Raw genomic sequence first — 13,181 nt, 5'->3', positions numbered from 1 at the left:
AAGTGCAATTTCAAATTAAATCAGTAATGAAAGCAACTCCAAATAATGAAAATTAAAAAGTAGTCCTATAAAATAAAAAATTAAAAAGTAGTGCATCGTGTCTATAATAAGGACAATACATAACATCCAAAAGCAACAACCCCATGACCATAGAGCAAATAATGGAACAATGAGGGATCGTACACAAAATGAAAAACCTTACAAGCAAAGAAATGAACATGTCACGGCAATGGATTATTACATTTAGACCGATTGTGACCTATGCCATTGCATCAAGAGCAATGAATAGCTCTCTTATGGCTAAATTGTGACTCAATATGCCTTTGTCGAGGTCTTCCTGGAGGACGTCTCACTTGCGGGCGTTGGAGACTAGGAAATACGTTGCCTTGGCCATCTTGCAAAGTCCCAGCCTCACAAACTTTAGGCATGTTATGTGTTGGTAATGGTTGAAACTGACCCGAGTAAATCAATGTTGGGTGGAGACTTTAAAACATGGGTCGATATAGTCATACACATCGTGCCTCAATGTGCGGATCACAACACATACTTGTGGACATGGCAACCCGGACATTTTCCATGTTAGACATGTACACTTATGTTGCTGCATATCCACAACCAAATAAACCTCTCCAGTAAAAACCTTGAACGTCCCACCCAAATAGGGCATCACAATAATTGGACAGATCTCGTGATATTTGACATTAGCTTTTCCTCTGTTTTGGGTCCAACCACACTCTTCCACTTATCTGTACCACACATATGGGTGTCCAACATGGCTACAAGTTTATCCATGTGCATCAACAACAACGTATAAATTGTTTGGTGTCGTTCATCTCTTAACCACGCATTGAAGGACTCTGCAATATTAGTTGTCATTTTATCCCAACATTTTTTAAGGAACTTTGACATCGCCCAATGCTCCGGACTATTCTCCACAACCCACCTTGCTAGGTCGCCATTAAAACGCACAAGTTTTTCAAATGCCTCATTGTAGTTTATATCCAACCAAGCATATGCAATGTTATCTAAAAGCAACAAAGCATCTTCTTTCCCTTTCTTTCCCCTAATGTTTTGCCTATTGAAGAAGCTTGAAAAGTTCTCTTTCACATGTCGATAACAATAGGCGTGATTTTCTACCCCAAACAACTCTGAAACACTACGCAATATCCCTTGATGTCTATCTGATATAATAATTAGTTCTTGACCATCTAGGATCTCCTTCAATTTCTCCAAGAACCAATACCAATCCTCATAATTTTCTGAACCAACCACACCTAGGGCTAGAGGGAACATTCCATCATCTGCATCATATGCAATGGCAGACAAAAGAGCTCCTTTGTATGGACCACTTAGGTGGCAAGAATCAATAGCCAATACCGGTCGACACCCCATGGTGTACCCTTGAATTGAAAATGCATGGGCAACGAACAATTGCTTGAAGTGACCTTCATGAGAAGTGTACTCGGCAATAGTTCTGGGGTTAATTTCCCTTAGCCTATGACATAACCAAGGCAAAAACGAGTAGGACGCACGTGGAGATCCATATAAATGCTCTTTTGCCTTCTCTTTAAGATGCCATGCTTGGTTATAAGTCAATTGAACTCCATGATCACGTTCAAAATCCTTGCAAATTTGTCGAGGAAGGTATTCTGGAGTTGTTCTAAACACATCTTCAACAATAACAACACCTCTCTTGGAAGAAACCCTCACCTTAGATGAACACTCATCTTGAGCTATATGATTATGATTAACTTGGTAAGTATAAACTCGCAATATTTCATTTCTTTCAACAGCATGAGCTGTTATCTTCCAAGGACAACCCTCAACCGAACACTTTACTGACATATGAGTAGGTGAATTTTTCTTGTACTTGTATTGAAACCTTCCAGCTAATGACATTTGGTATATTGCATTCCAAAACTCATCTGCATTCTTAAATGTATGTACGGAATCTAATATTGCCTCACGAAACCGATTCGATTCCAAAGGGGTGTACTCACTATCTGCACAATGCGATGCAAAACCTCTTGATAACATCATAGTATTAGGACTTGCATCGCATGATGCATTAGACAAAGGAAATGTAGGAGGTGGACCTCTGCTTTTACATTCATAACCAAAATTAGACTACATAATGCGTAAAATTGATATTCAAAAAATTTTAAATAGACATCCAAGTGAAAGCGCATTACCCAAATGCCAACTGTGTATTCGATATATTTGCCTCTATGGCTTCCACACTAGGTGACTCTACTATGTACACATTTGCAAAGTCATCATTGTGGGAAACCACGTTATCCAAGTCATCCTCATCTTCTAAATCTTAGATGACTCTAGGGTTAAACTTGAGGGTGTAGTGCATCCTCCTCACATGAAGGGAAATGTCGAATTTTTCTAAGACCTTGTGAGTGAATTCTTCAAATGTCATTCCTTTATAAATGTGAATACCTTTGCTTCTTCCACCAACATATTCCCAAAGGCCATCATTTTTTTGGACAAGTTTGCCTTCCACGAAAATATAACAGTATATTCTATTTGTGACATCCATCAACCAATTGAAATAAAGCACAAATTTATATTGTTGAACAAACAATAATGCATATTCAATGTGATCTTAAAAGTTTTTTCATCTCACAATATACTGTGTTCCCATACGAAAAAGTTATATTTTAAAAAATGTATATACAAACAAATGTAACTTTAAAGTCTTAAAAAACAATTTTTGTTGCTCATTTTGATTATTCTAACCATTGTCAACAGTAAGATTATTTTAAGATAGGCACTAATAAACAAACGGTGAGTTGAACTAAGATATGAAGACTGAGCTTCTCTCTTCTCTTGGATTGGTAAATACTACCTAACCTAAACAAAACTAATAATAATAATAATAATAAAAAACAAAAATGAGAAATGTAAAACTAAAATAGAAATTAAAAGATTGAAATTAATAGATTAAAAAAAATCATTAAATTAAAAACTAAGAAAGGCTATAAAAGGAAAAAAAAGATTACAACTAAAAACTATGTTACTTCTACTCCTACTTCTAAAAACAAATCTCTAACTTATTTTCTCTATCATTCCCCTTTACTTATATATTCATAGTTCACATTTTTATAAGCAAAAACCTCTCTCTCCAACTACTGTAGTGCTACCCAATTTGACACTACTACTTACCTATGCTAATAATCTAATCGTGTCAGTACTTGGAACTTGAAGACAAAACATCACAACAATATCTAGTAAAGTAGGAGGATTTTGTGTCTGATTCGACATAATACTCCAGAACATATATATATACACCAAAAACATTGGAATTATGGAACTATAAGACATTCAATAGGAAATAATCCCCCACGTTTTATTAAGCTCTGACCTATACTTACACTAGGTAGAAAACAAATTCTCATTCTCACTCAAACCCTTAGACAATTTCTGTTGGTACTACTATATCAGACATGCCTACAAACTTATTCAAAGAGAATGGAGATATTTAAATATTAATTATAAAGCCTTGCTATGCAAAATAATATGAAGAGATAATAGCCTAAAAAATGTAACAAATACAGAATTCTCTTCTAAACTATCATGTCCTACTTTAGATGATTCATACAAAACCATAAACAATAGTTTAACACATTTAAGGTTTAAGGGTCAAAAAAACTAATAGATAAAAAGAGATAAATCTGTTACTTGTGCCTACATCTCAAGCCAAGGCACCATAAGAAAACTTTAGGGGGTCTTTTTAGGTTTTCCATTTCCCCTTTCCATTTTTCCTCTTCCGGTTTTCTAGCAACCAATTAAACAATTATAAATTATTTTCAAGTATATATGACAATTTTTCACAAATATTTTTTTGAATTTAAAATATACAAATAGCATGAAAAAAATCTAAAAAAAATTAGAAAAATAAAATCAGATCGATTAAGCCATGAATCATGACTTGCAGGTAAAGTGCATTTTCTATATTCTCAAGGCTTAAAGAAAAAATTATGGTTCAAAATTTTTCCTTCTTTTTCTTATTATTTTCTTAGCATCCGAATAATAGTAGCAAACCAAGAAGTCAATTATTGAATGGGAACAGTAACTTGAACTCCGGAGATCAAGTTGAACACAGTTTAGAGATTTGGACTAAGAAAATTTAGGTCGAGATTTAGGCAATCTACTAACCTCGAATATGCAACAAGAGACACCCAACTGAAATCGAGAGCTTATTCAAATTTTTGAGAGAGACGAATGCGAGAAAAAATGAAAGAGCCGTAGAGATTGAGATGCAAGCGATGGAGGTACTCAGGAGGAAGAGAAGAAAACGGCTTCTAAGCTTGAAATGCTGAAGAGAGAGCAAAATTAGGGCAAAATTCCAAAGAGCCGCAGAGATTGAGATGCAAGCGATGGAGGAACTCGGGAGGAAGAGAAGAAAACGGCTTCTAGGCTTGAAATGCTGAAGAGAGAGCAAAATTAGGGCAAAATTCCAACCTGGATTTTTTTGTTAATTATTATTTTTTTTTCATAATCAGCAAAGGTTATTTTTGGAATTAATAAAAGTGCATATCCTTCTTTTTAATTTTGACACTTCCTATAGGTTTTTAGCTTAAATGGGTCAGTTACATGGGCCTTCTCTTAATTTTTGGGCCTAGCTGGCCCAAAACACAATTCTCCCAAACAAATACTCACATGCACTGTCCATTAAACAATCTACAACTACTGTCAGTAAAGGAAGTTACCTTTTGGTCAACTTTGCTGCCTCCATCAGCTTACTTTTCGCCTAGAGCTTAGATGTCCACCACGTGGAAGGGTAGATGAAGACCAAGCTAGAAGGCCTATAAAAGAGCATAGACCCTAGGATTTTAGAGGAGGTGGTGGACGACATTTTGAGGAGGCTCTTTCTGTATATTTTATTTCGGTTTCATTTCCAATTCTACGATTATTTGATTTGTTCTTTATCACCAAGTTTGCAAATAAAATAACATCTAAACTCTTTTTTTAATAGAATAAAAATATCAAGCCTTTATTAAATAAAAACTGTAAGTCTTATATTTTACTTAATTATGTCATTTTATTATAATTAAAGGCTATTGTACATGTGTCCACATTAATGATATAATTTATATTTCAATAAATTAAGCAATATTTCATTAAAAGTCTTATATTGCAGTTGCCCAATCTGAAAGGCGACACTCCACTTCACCTTGCAGCTAGGGAAGGGCATTCGAAGGTTGTGGAAGCTCTCATTGAAGCTGCAAAAGCAAGATCTGAAGAGATCGAAAGTGGGGTTAAATCAGATCATAAGAAAATGATGACGATGGTGAATAGTGAGAAGGACACAGCCTTGCATGAGATAGTGCGGTATCATCACACTGAGGTGGTGAAGTTATTGATCAAGGAAGACACTGAGTACACCTATGGTGCTAATATTACGGGTAATACCCCTCTTTACATGGCTGCCGAGAGGGAATTTGATGACCTGGTAGAGATAATCATACGCAACGATCGCACTTCAACAGCTCATACTGGCGTCGAGGGTAGGACGGCTTTGCACGCTGCTGTAATTTGCGGTCACCCAGGTAGATTGCAGATTTTTTTGCTTGAACTAAGATTCCCGAGTGTTTTATTTGCAAGTCATCTAATAAATTTTTATAAAATATTTTTATGGTGGGGAAAGAAGTGTTTCAGCTATATTTGGAAAGTGTTTTTAAATTGTTGTTTAATATTTTATAGAATAAAAGTGTGTTTAAGAATCTTAAATGTTTTTAATCAATTTTCAACATTTTAAAATATAAGTTAAAGTATTTTATTTTTAATTATTTTTTATATTTATATAATTATTTTTAAAATAATTTTTAAAAAACTAGTGAAAATAACAAAAGACGTTTTCTATTTTTTAAGTATAAAAAACTACGTAATTTTATTATTTGATTGTTAAATGTATTTTTTTTCTATTTTATATGTTAAAAAACTATTTTCGAGAATAGTTATCAAACAATGTATTAGACTTTATTGGAAAATCGAAAATAATTTTAAAAAATAGGTTTTGAATTTTTTTATTTTATTTATATTTTTTAACACAAAAATAAGGTTGAAAACTTGAAATGTTGTTTTAACCATTTTCCTATATGCTTTTAAATATTTTTTAAACATTTATATAATTATTTTTTAAAAGAACCTTAAAAAACGAAAATAAATAAAATATATTTTAAAAAACACTCTCTTTTCTGTTTCCGGAGAATAAAAAACTTTTTTTAAAAACAGTTGGCAAACTTGATCATCCTTTTTTACATTATTTTCAATGTTGTATATGCCTTTCTATTTTTTTTTTAAGTATATATTGGGCATGCATTATTGAGAGAATTTTATTTATTTATTTATCTTATCAGAAATGACAGGAGGATACTAGACTGGAGGTCGAATCTAACCAAAGAAGTGGACCATGAAGGATGGTCGCCACTACACTCTGCTACATTGTTGGGTAATACCAAAATGGTGACACTATTACTGGAAAAATCATCAGACAGGTCTGTAATCTACCTTCAAATAAAAAATGGCAAGAAAACAGCCCTTCATATTGCAGCTATCTTCGGACATTTGGATATAGTACAGCTCCTGATCTCGTCCTCTCCAGATTGTTCCGAGCAGGTTGATGATAGTGGCAAAAATGTTTTTCACTTTTCCATTTTGAACCCGGGAAACAATCCCCTTGAACTTGATACCAACTTAAATATGAGAGGACTTATAAATGAGAAAGATTCTGAAGGAAACACACCCCTCCACCTCCTTGCTACTTCCCAACTTTCTACTAGGAATTTCATATCCGACTCCAAAGTCGACAAGATGGCGTTTAACAACAAAAAATTGACCGCCAAGGACATCTTGTTTTTGAGGGAGGAGGATCTCCATGGAGAGAAGGTAAGGCTGTTCAACGTAATTTCCAAATAGATCGATGGACAAATTAGGTATCCTCAGCTACATTTTCTATTAGTAGTTAGTAGTCACCTTTTTCCACAACCTTTTTCCTATATAGTGTAACATGCCCAATTGCACTGTGGCACAACGTACTTATGCATTGATAAGCCCAACATAGGCCTTAGGTCTAATCTGATACAACATGTTTGATAATGCTTGCGAAATGATTTTGAGCAAACTTCCGGATAAAATTCTACGAGAACTCAAAAATGCCAAAGCAAGAGCCGGACCTTTGGCTTGGAAGAATGCTATTGGAGAAGGCAGAGACAGGGGTGAAGAGAAAAGCATTTCCCAATGAAGAGAGCAGGTGAAGTCCATTTGATCGTGGCCGCACTTACAGCAACTGTAACGTTTGCAGCAGGCTTCACCTTGCCTGGCGGTTACAATGACGACGATGGCAAGGTAATTCTAACAAAGAAAGCTGCTCTCAAAGCCTTCATTGTCACAGATACCATAGCCATGGTGCTCTCCTTATCTGCTGTATTGGTTTTTTTTTTTCTGGCATCGCATGAGAAAAGGGATATGGTCTCAAAGCATTTACTCTGGAGCTTTGTACTCACCATTATTGCCATGGGAGCTATGGCGGTTGCGTTCATGACAGGCTTGTGTGCTGTGCTACCACTTTCCTCGGGGTTTCCAATTGTCACTTGTGTCATCGGCTGCTGCTTTTTCATCTCCTATTTTTATTTAAACCGATTCTTGGATCGAAGGCAGCATAGAGGGGTCTCATATTTGTTGTCACGACCCAAATTCCGGACGACCCAAAATTTGGCCCGTGACCCCAGGTCAAAGGTTTGACCCTAAGGGTTTCTCCTATTCCACGTTGGCAGTCAACTAAAACACTTTGAATTTTTTTTTTTTCCATATAAGTCCCACTAGAGTTCTCACCAACTAACAATATTTTAAACCTTACTTAAACACATCAAGATTTAATAAACATCATTGCATCCCAAAATAAAATTTCATAAAAATCCCTTTAATCAAACTAAGGTCTTATTACATTATCCATAATTCACTTATTACAAGGTCTCAATACCACAACACAATAAAAAAATAAAACCTTTCCACTAAACCGCTCCAGGGGCATCCTGAAGTCCTCCCTGTCCCATCTGTGGATCCTCAGGCGTGATATCTGCATTTAAAAATATATAAAAAGGAAGGGGTGAGCATTTCCATATTGCTCAGTAGGGTGCCTAACACCCAAAGGGTTAATGGGGGATTACTATATTTTAAGAACCCAAACGCAACAATTCACCAATATAAATCAAGTCACACAATTTAACATACAACACTATACTTAATTCCACAACATCCACTCATTAAATGAATGCATATAAATGTGTGACACACAATCATATAATGCATTATTGTTCTCGGGCTTTCACCGAAGGATACGCGTCCGCACCCAAATATACTCCCCATTTGGAGTCTTCCCGGGGTAAACTTTTGGGTCTTTCACCCTAGGGATCTCTCTCCCTTCTTAGTTCGCCTCACACGGGCTTTCACTTTTCATCACTATTTTATTTTTTTCCATTTCATACACTTTTCACAATTTTTTTTTTCATTTCTTCATACAACCATGATGCAAATAAATGCCACAAATTTCAAAATTCCTTAATAATTTCTACAATTTCAATAATTTCAACATTCTCAATAACTTAATAAAATAAAATTTTCACATTAAAATTCCCGAAAATATGCCAACAAATTTTTGGAAATTCAAACATCAATATACTTGAATTTATATCACAATTTCAGAATTTTTCAAAAACTCTAATAATTCCCAATATTTGAAAATAACTAATTTTTCACAATAAAATTACCGCAAATTTTCCAATCAATTTTCAAAAATTCATAAGTCGATTTGAAATCTTGCCCTAATTCCGGAATTTTCCTACATTTCTAGCAATTTTTAACAACCTAAAATAATTATTTATTAATTACAAAGAATTCCGGAAATTACAAAAAAATCCAGAAAAAATCCCAAATCATTCCAGAAAATTCACACAACATCAAAATTACCTAATTAACTCATAATTATCAGATTTATAATTTTTTTCCAATGAAAAATACATTAAATTTGAGTTTTAGGGTTAGTTTTCCTCTACCTCATATATGAAAATTTGGCCGTTAAAAACAAAATCAGCCACCGTAGACTTGTTCCTCTAGTCGAATAGAGCACTTCCTCCGAATTTGGGCCGAAACAGAGGTCGTTTGGCTGTCCAAACGGTCGGTCAAAGATTTGGCGAGTGACCAAATTTTCTGCAGTAGCCCCTCTCTTTCTCTCTCCTCGCGTGCTGCTAGTTTTCCAATTCTCCCCCTTTTCCTTTTTTTTTTTTAACAACAAAGGCTTCCTACCACCAGCCCATATCTAAGCCCAATCCATTTCATATCTTTTTCTTTTTTTTTTAAGACATCACCCACTTAAGTCCAAAACCAAAAGCCCAACTCCATTATTATTATTTTTTCTCTTTTACAACCCTTTACCTTAAACGCCAATATTAAAAGCCCAATGAATATTTTTATTTTATTTCTTTTATTTTCTTTTATTTTCTTTATTCTAATCGTTTTATTTGATTTCCAATTAATTTTTTTTTTCATTTTTTTAACACACAATTTATTTATTAACACCAATCTAAAACTAATTTTTCTCAATTTTATTATTCATCAATTTAATTTAATTTTTCTTAATTAATTCTAATTATTTTTTTTAATTAATTCATTTTTTTTAATTTTTCCGGAAAATTTCAATTTCTAAAATCCTAAGAAATTTTCTACCCTAAGGCTGACATGACATAAAATTTCAACTCGTTTAATTAACCGACACAATAAAACGAAATTCATCAATCCGAAATTGACACGTGTTCTCCAAACACTTTTCTTTTTGACTTTTCAACCATCACACAAAATAAAACTTTTCAAACTAAAAATGCTAACGTGACATAAAATACCCGATCATTATATTTGTATTGGCAGCAATGAAAATATAACAGGACTTAAACTCTGGCATGATCTTTTTGTTTTGGCCTTTCATTCAATATCCTGTTAATTCAATTATTGCAGTACTGTTTTTATTTATAGGCCGTTTGACAATAGAACTGCCATTTTAACACAACAAATGATAAGGGGATCTATTTATATCACAATAAGTAAAAAAAATTTTGATGATTTTTTTAGTAACTTTTTGACGACTTTTCCTATGTTTGTGTGGGAGACATTGATGATGTTGGTTTGATAAAAACAAGAAGATACGAGTGAATTGTGTTAAAAATAATAAATACAATATTAATTTTTATAATTATTATATGTTATATTTTTTATGATTTCTTCAATGGATTTCAATGACTTTTAATGTCCACAAGCAAGACATACATGTTGTTGGTTTAATTGTAGAAAAACAAGATGTGGTGAGTTTCACGTGTTAATTTTGTTAATTGAAATGTGGAAACGGTCGGTTTCTTTCCATTTATGTTTTAATTTTTCTTCATTCATGTTTATGTTCTTATTCTTTCTTTTTCTTTTTTCTTTTTTTTCAATTTTTAATTTAAATATAGGTATGGAATCATAATTGTCCATCTCTTAAAAGTAATCTACATTAAAATGTACATCAAATAAATTTAAGCGATGATTAAGAATAAGGGCATGAAACTTAGGAAAGGGCTAAAATAAAAGTTGTAATTGTTTTTAAAAAATAATTTTAAAAAATAACTTTTTAAAACAGTTTTTGAAAATAGTTATCCGATGTCTTATAGAATAAAAATTTGTTTGAAAACTTGAAATATTTTTAATGTTTTTAAATATATTTTTAAAATAATTTTTTATATTTAATCATTTTATTTATTTATATAATTATTTTTAAAAATATTCATAAAAAATAAGTGAAAACAATTAAAATATGTTATTTAAAAACACCATATTTTTTGTTTTTAAAAACATAAAACATAGAACAATTTTCTAGTAGTTAAATATATATATATATATATATATATATATATATATATATATATATATATATATTTTATTTTAAAAAACCTATTCTCGAAAACAATTGTCAAATAAGACCATATATTTTTTACTTTCATTATCTAATAACATTGCAATTATTTTATAAATTATGTTGAAAACAATTAGCCGTAAGGCATAGTAAAATTTCTTTTCCCATCCATATATAAAATTCTTTAATTAATGAAATTGTTATTATCTTATTCTAATCTAAATTCAACCATTATGTTGAAAAACAATTACCTTGTTGCAATTGGGAATCGACTAACATGAAGTTAGAAAAATTAGTATATATCAGGTACGAGAAAAATGAGTTTGTGGACCCCGTATTTTGGCTCATGCGTTTTCCATTCGATGGCGAGCTCGATTTTTATTTTGAAAAACGATTTCATTTATTAGGAAAATGACTTGGAGCTGCCACTTATTTTTGTTTTATTTTTAAAAGGGTAAACAAAATAAGAAAGAAAACTCTAAGTGCGACTCCTTATTTTGGAAAAGATGATTTACGAAAAACCGGATCTGGCTCGGGGGTCAGGTTACTTATCGGGAAGGTACGGTAAAGATCATAACACCCTTCTAAGTCCCTAAAGTCGGGTCTCTACTAATAAAATGAAGCTGACATGGCAATCAATAGGAAAATCAATGGATACTCAAATTGATCATGCACATACAAGAATTAAAACACTCAACAAAAAAAACGATTGAAGTGGGAGTGGGGTATACCTTGGCATCAAACGATCAATGCGCTATCAAGAGAGCGGGTTAGTGCATAATTAAGAAATAATCTCATGCATGTCAGAGAGCAGGATGTATGATAATCCAATCAAATAATCGATCAATCAATCATAAAGTCACCTATGTTGGGCCCCCACCAAAGCCCGTTTATTTTTGCATTACTTAATGTCATAGACTTCATTATTTCGGAATTATGAAAAATTCGTTCATGCTTATTAAAATCAAGCGGAACAGAAAATTGTTTGAAGACCAGAATGGAATCAAAACTATTTGAGAAAATAAGATTTTTTGAAATTCATTTGAAAAATTGGAGTCTCGAAGGTTACTTAAAATTTGGAGTTTTTAGAGTTCATTTGAAGATCGGACTTTCAGAGACTAAATGTGAGAGTGAGAACTTTTAGAAATTAAATTTGAACGAGATTGGAAACTTGAAAACGATTTGAGAGTTAGGGATTTTAAATGAAAACCAAGTTACGAAAATTGGGGCTTTGGGAATTAAATTTTGAAAGAAATCAGAATTGTAAGTTATTTGAGAAGTAGAGATTATGAATGTTGATTTATAAAAAATAAAAAAATAAAAAAAAGGTGGCAATCTTGAAAATCACTCGAAAGCAGAATTTATAGAAATAATGAATAAAGTAATAGTGATGATGATAATAATAAGTAGCGGGATAAATACGGGGATTGGAGCATGGGAAACTGAAAATTAAGTTCGGAGATAGGACAATTGGAATTTCAGATAGCTAAATTTAGAAATCGAAATTTTGAAGAATTAGACTTTAATGATTGAGATTTTTAAGAGAAATAAATAGGTAAATACGGGATAATGCTACTAATTAATCAAAACGATATTGGAACGGATGAAAGTGAATAGTGAGATTTGTGAGATTAAAAATTAAATTTTGAAAGATTGAGATTTTTAAAAGAAACAAATAAATAAATATAGAACAACGTTACTAGTTAATCAAAACGATATTTGGACGGATGAAAGGGAATAGCGAGATTCGTGAGATTAAAAATTGAATTAGGAAGTCAGGTTTTTGAAGAATTGGACTTTGAATAAATAAATAAATATAGGATGACAATTCTACTTAAGAAAAATAACATTTAAAAGAAGAATAGCGGGATTTTTAAGGTTGATAATTAAGTTAGGACATCGGATTTTTGAAGTGTTAGACTTTAAATAACTAGATAAAAAGGGGATTGTAATCCTAATTGATGAAAATAAGACTTAAACGAATTATCGAAAAATTAAGTTAAGGCAGGGGATTTTTGAATGATTAGACTTTAAATAAGTAAATGAATATGGGATACTAATTCTAATTAAAGAAAATAATATTTAGACAAATAGTAGAATTTTAGGATTGAAAATTAAATTGTGACATTGGATCTTTTTAAAGGATTGGATTTTGGATAAATAAACTAATATAGGATTTTAATACTAATTAACGAAAATAACCATTTAAACCGAATAAAAAGAATAGTGG

The 13,181-nt window shown here is 32.3% G+C and overlaps 2 protein-coding genes across 2 annotated transcripts; one reads left to right on the top strand and one right to left on the bottom strand.

Annotated features, from left to right (window-relative positions):
- Nucleotides 1-666: 666 nt before the first annotated feature.
- Nucleotides 667-2,037, bottom strand: LOC117910638. The gene has a single exon (XM_034824745.1). The coding sequence runs from the start codon at nucleotides 2,035-2,037 to the stop codon at nucleotides 667-669; it is 1,371 nt and encodes a 456-aa protein (XP_034680636.1).
- Nucleotides 2,038-4,277: 2,240 nt separating this feature from the next.
- Nucleotides 4,278-6,930, top strand: LOC117910637 (ankyrin-1-like). Its single transcript, XM_034824744.1, has 3 exons — nucleotides 4,278-4,283; nucleotides 5,153-5,561; nucleotides 6,617-6,930. Exons 1-3 carry the CDS (start codon nucleotides 4,278-4,280, stop codon nucleotides 6,928-6,930), a joined length of 729 nt encoding a protein of 242 aa, XP_034680635.1.
- Nucleotides 6,931-13,181: the final 6,251 nt, after the last annotated feature.

Source organism: Vitis riparia, unplaced genomic scaffold (assembly GCF_004353265.1).
Source record: "Vitis riparia cultivar Riparia Gloire de Montpellier isolate 1030 unplaced genomic scaffold, EGFV_Vit.rip_1.0 scaffold795_pilon_pilon, whole genome shotgun sequence".
NCBI classification, from domain to species: Eukaryota; Viridiplantae; Streptophyta; class Magnoliopsida; order Vitales; family Vitaceae; genus Vitis; species Vitis riparia.
The sequence above is the reverse complement of the archived record's forward strand: the minus strand, read 5'-3'. Positions and strand labels throughout refer to the sequence as shown.

Bases quoted from the DNA above. Each gene is read 5' to 3' on its own strand.
- LOC117910638 (XM_034824745.1), bottom strand. From the start codon at position 2,037: ATGTTATCAAGAGGTTTTGCATCGCATTGTGCAGATAGTGAGTACACC.
- LOC117910637 (XM_034824744.1), top strand. The intron at 5,562-6,616 runs GTAGATTGCAGA...CGTCCTCTCCAG, and splicing joins TGTAATTTGCGGTCACCCAG to ATTGTTCCGAGCAGGTTGAT.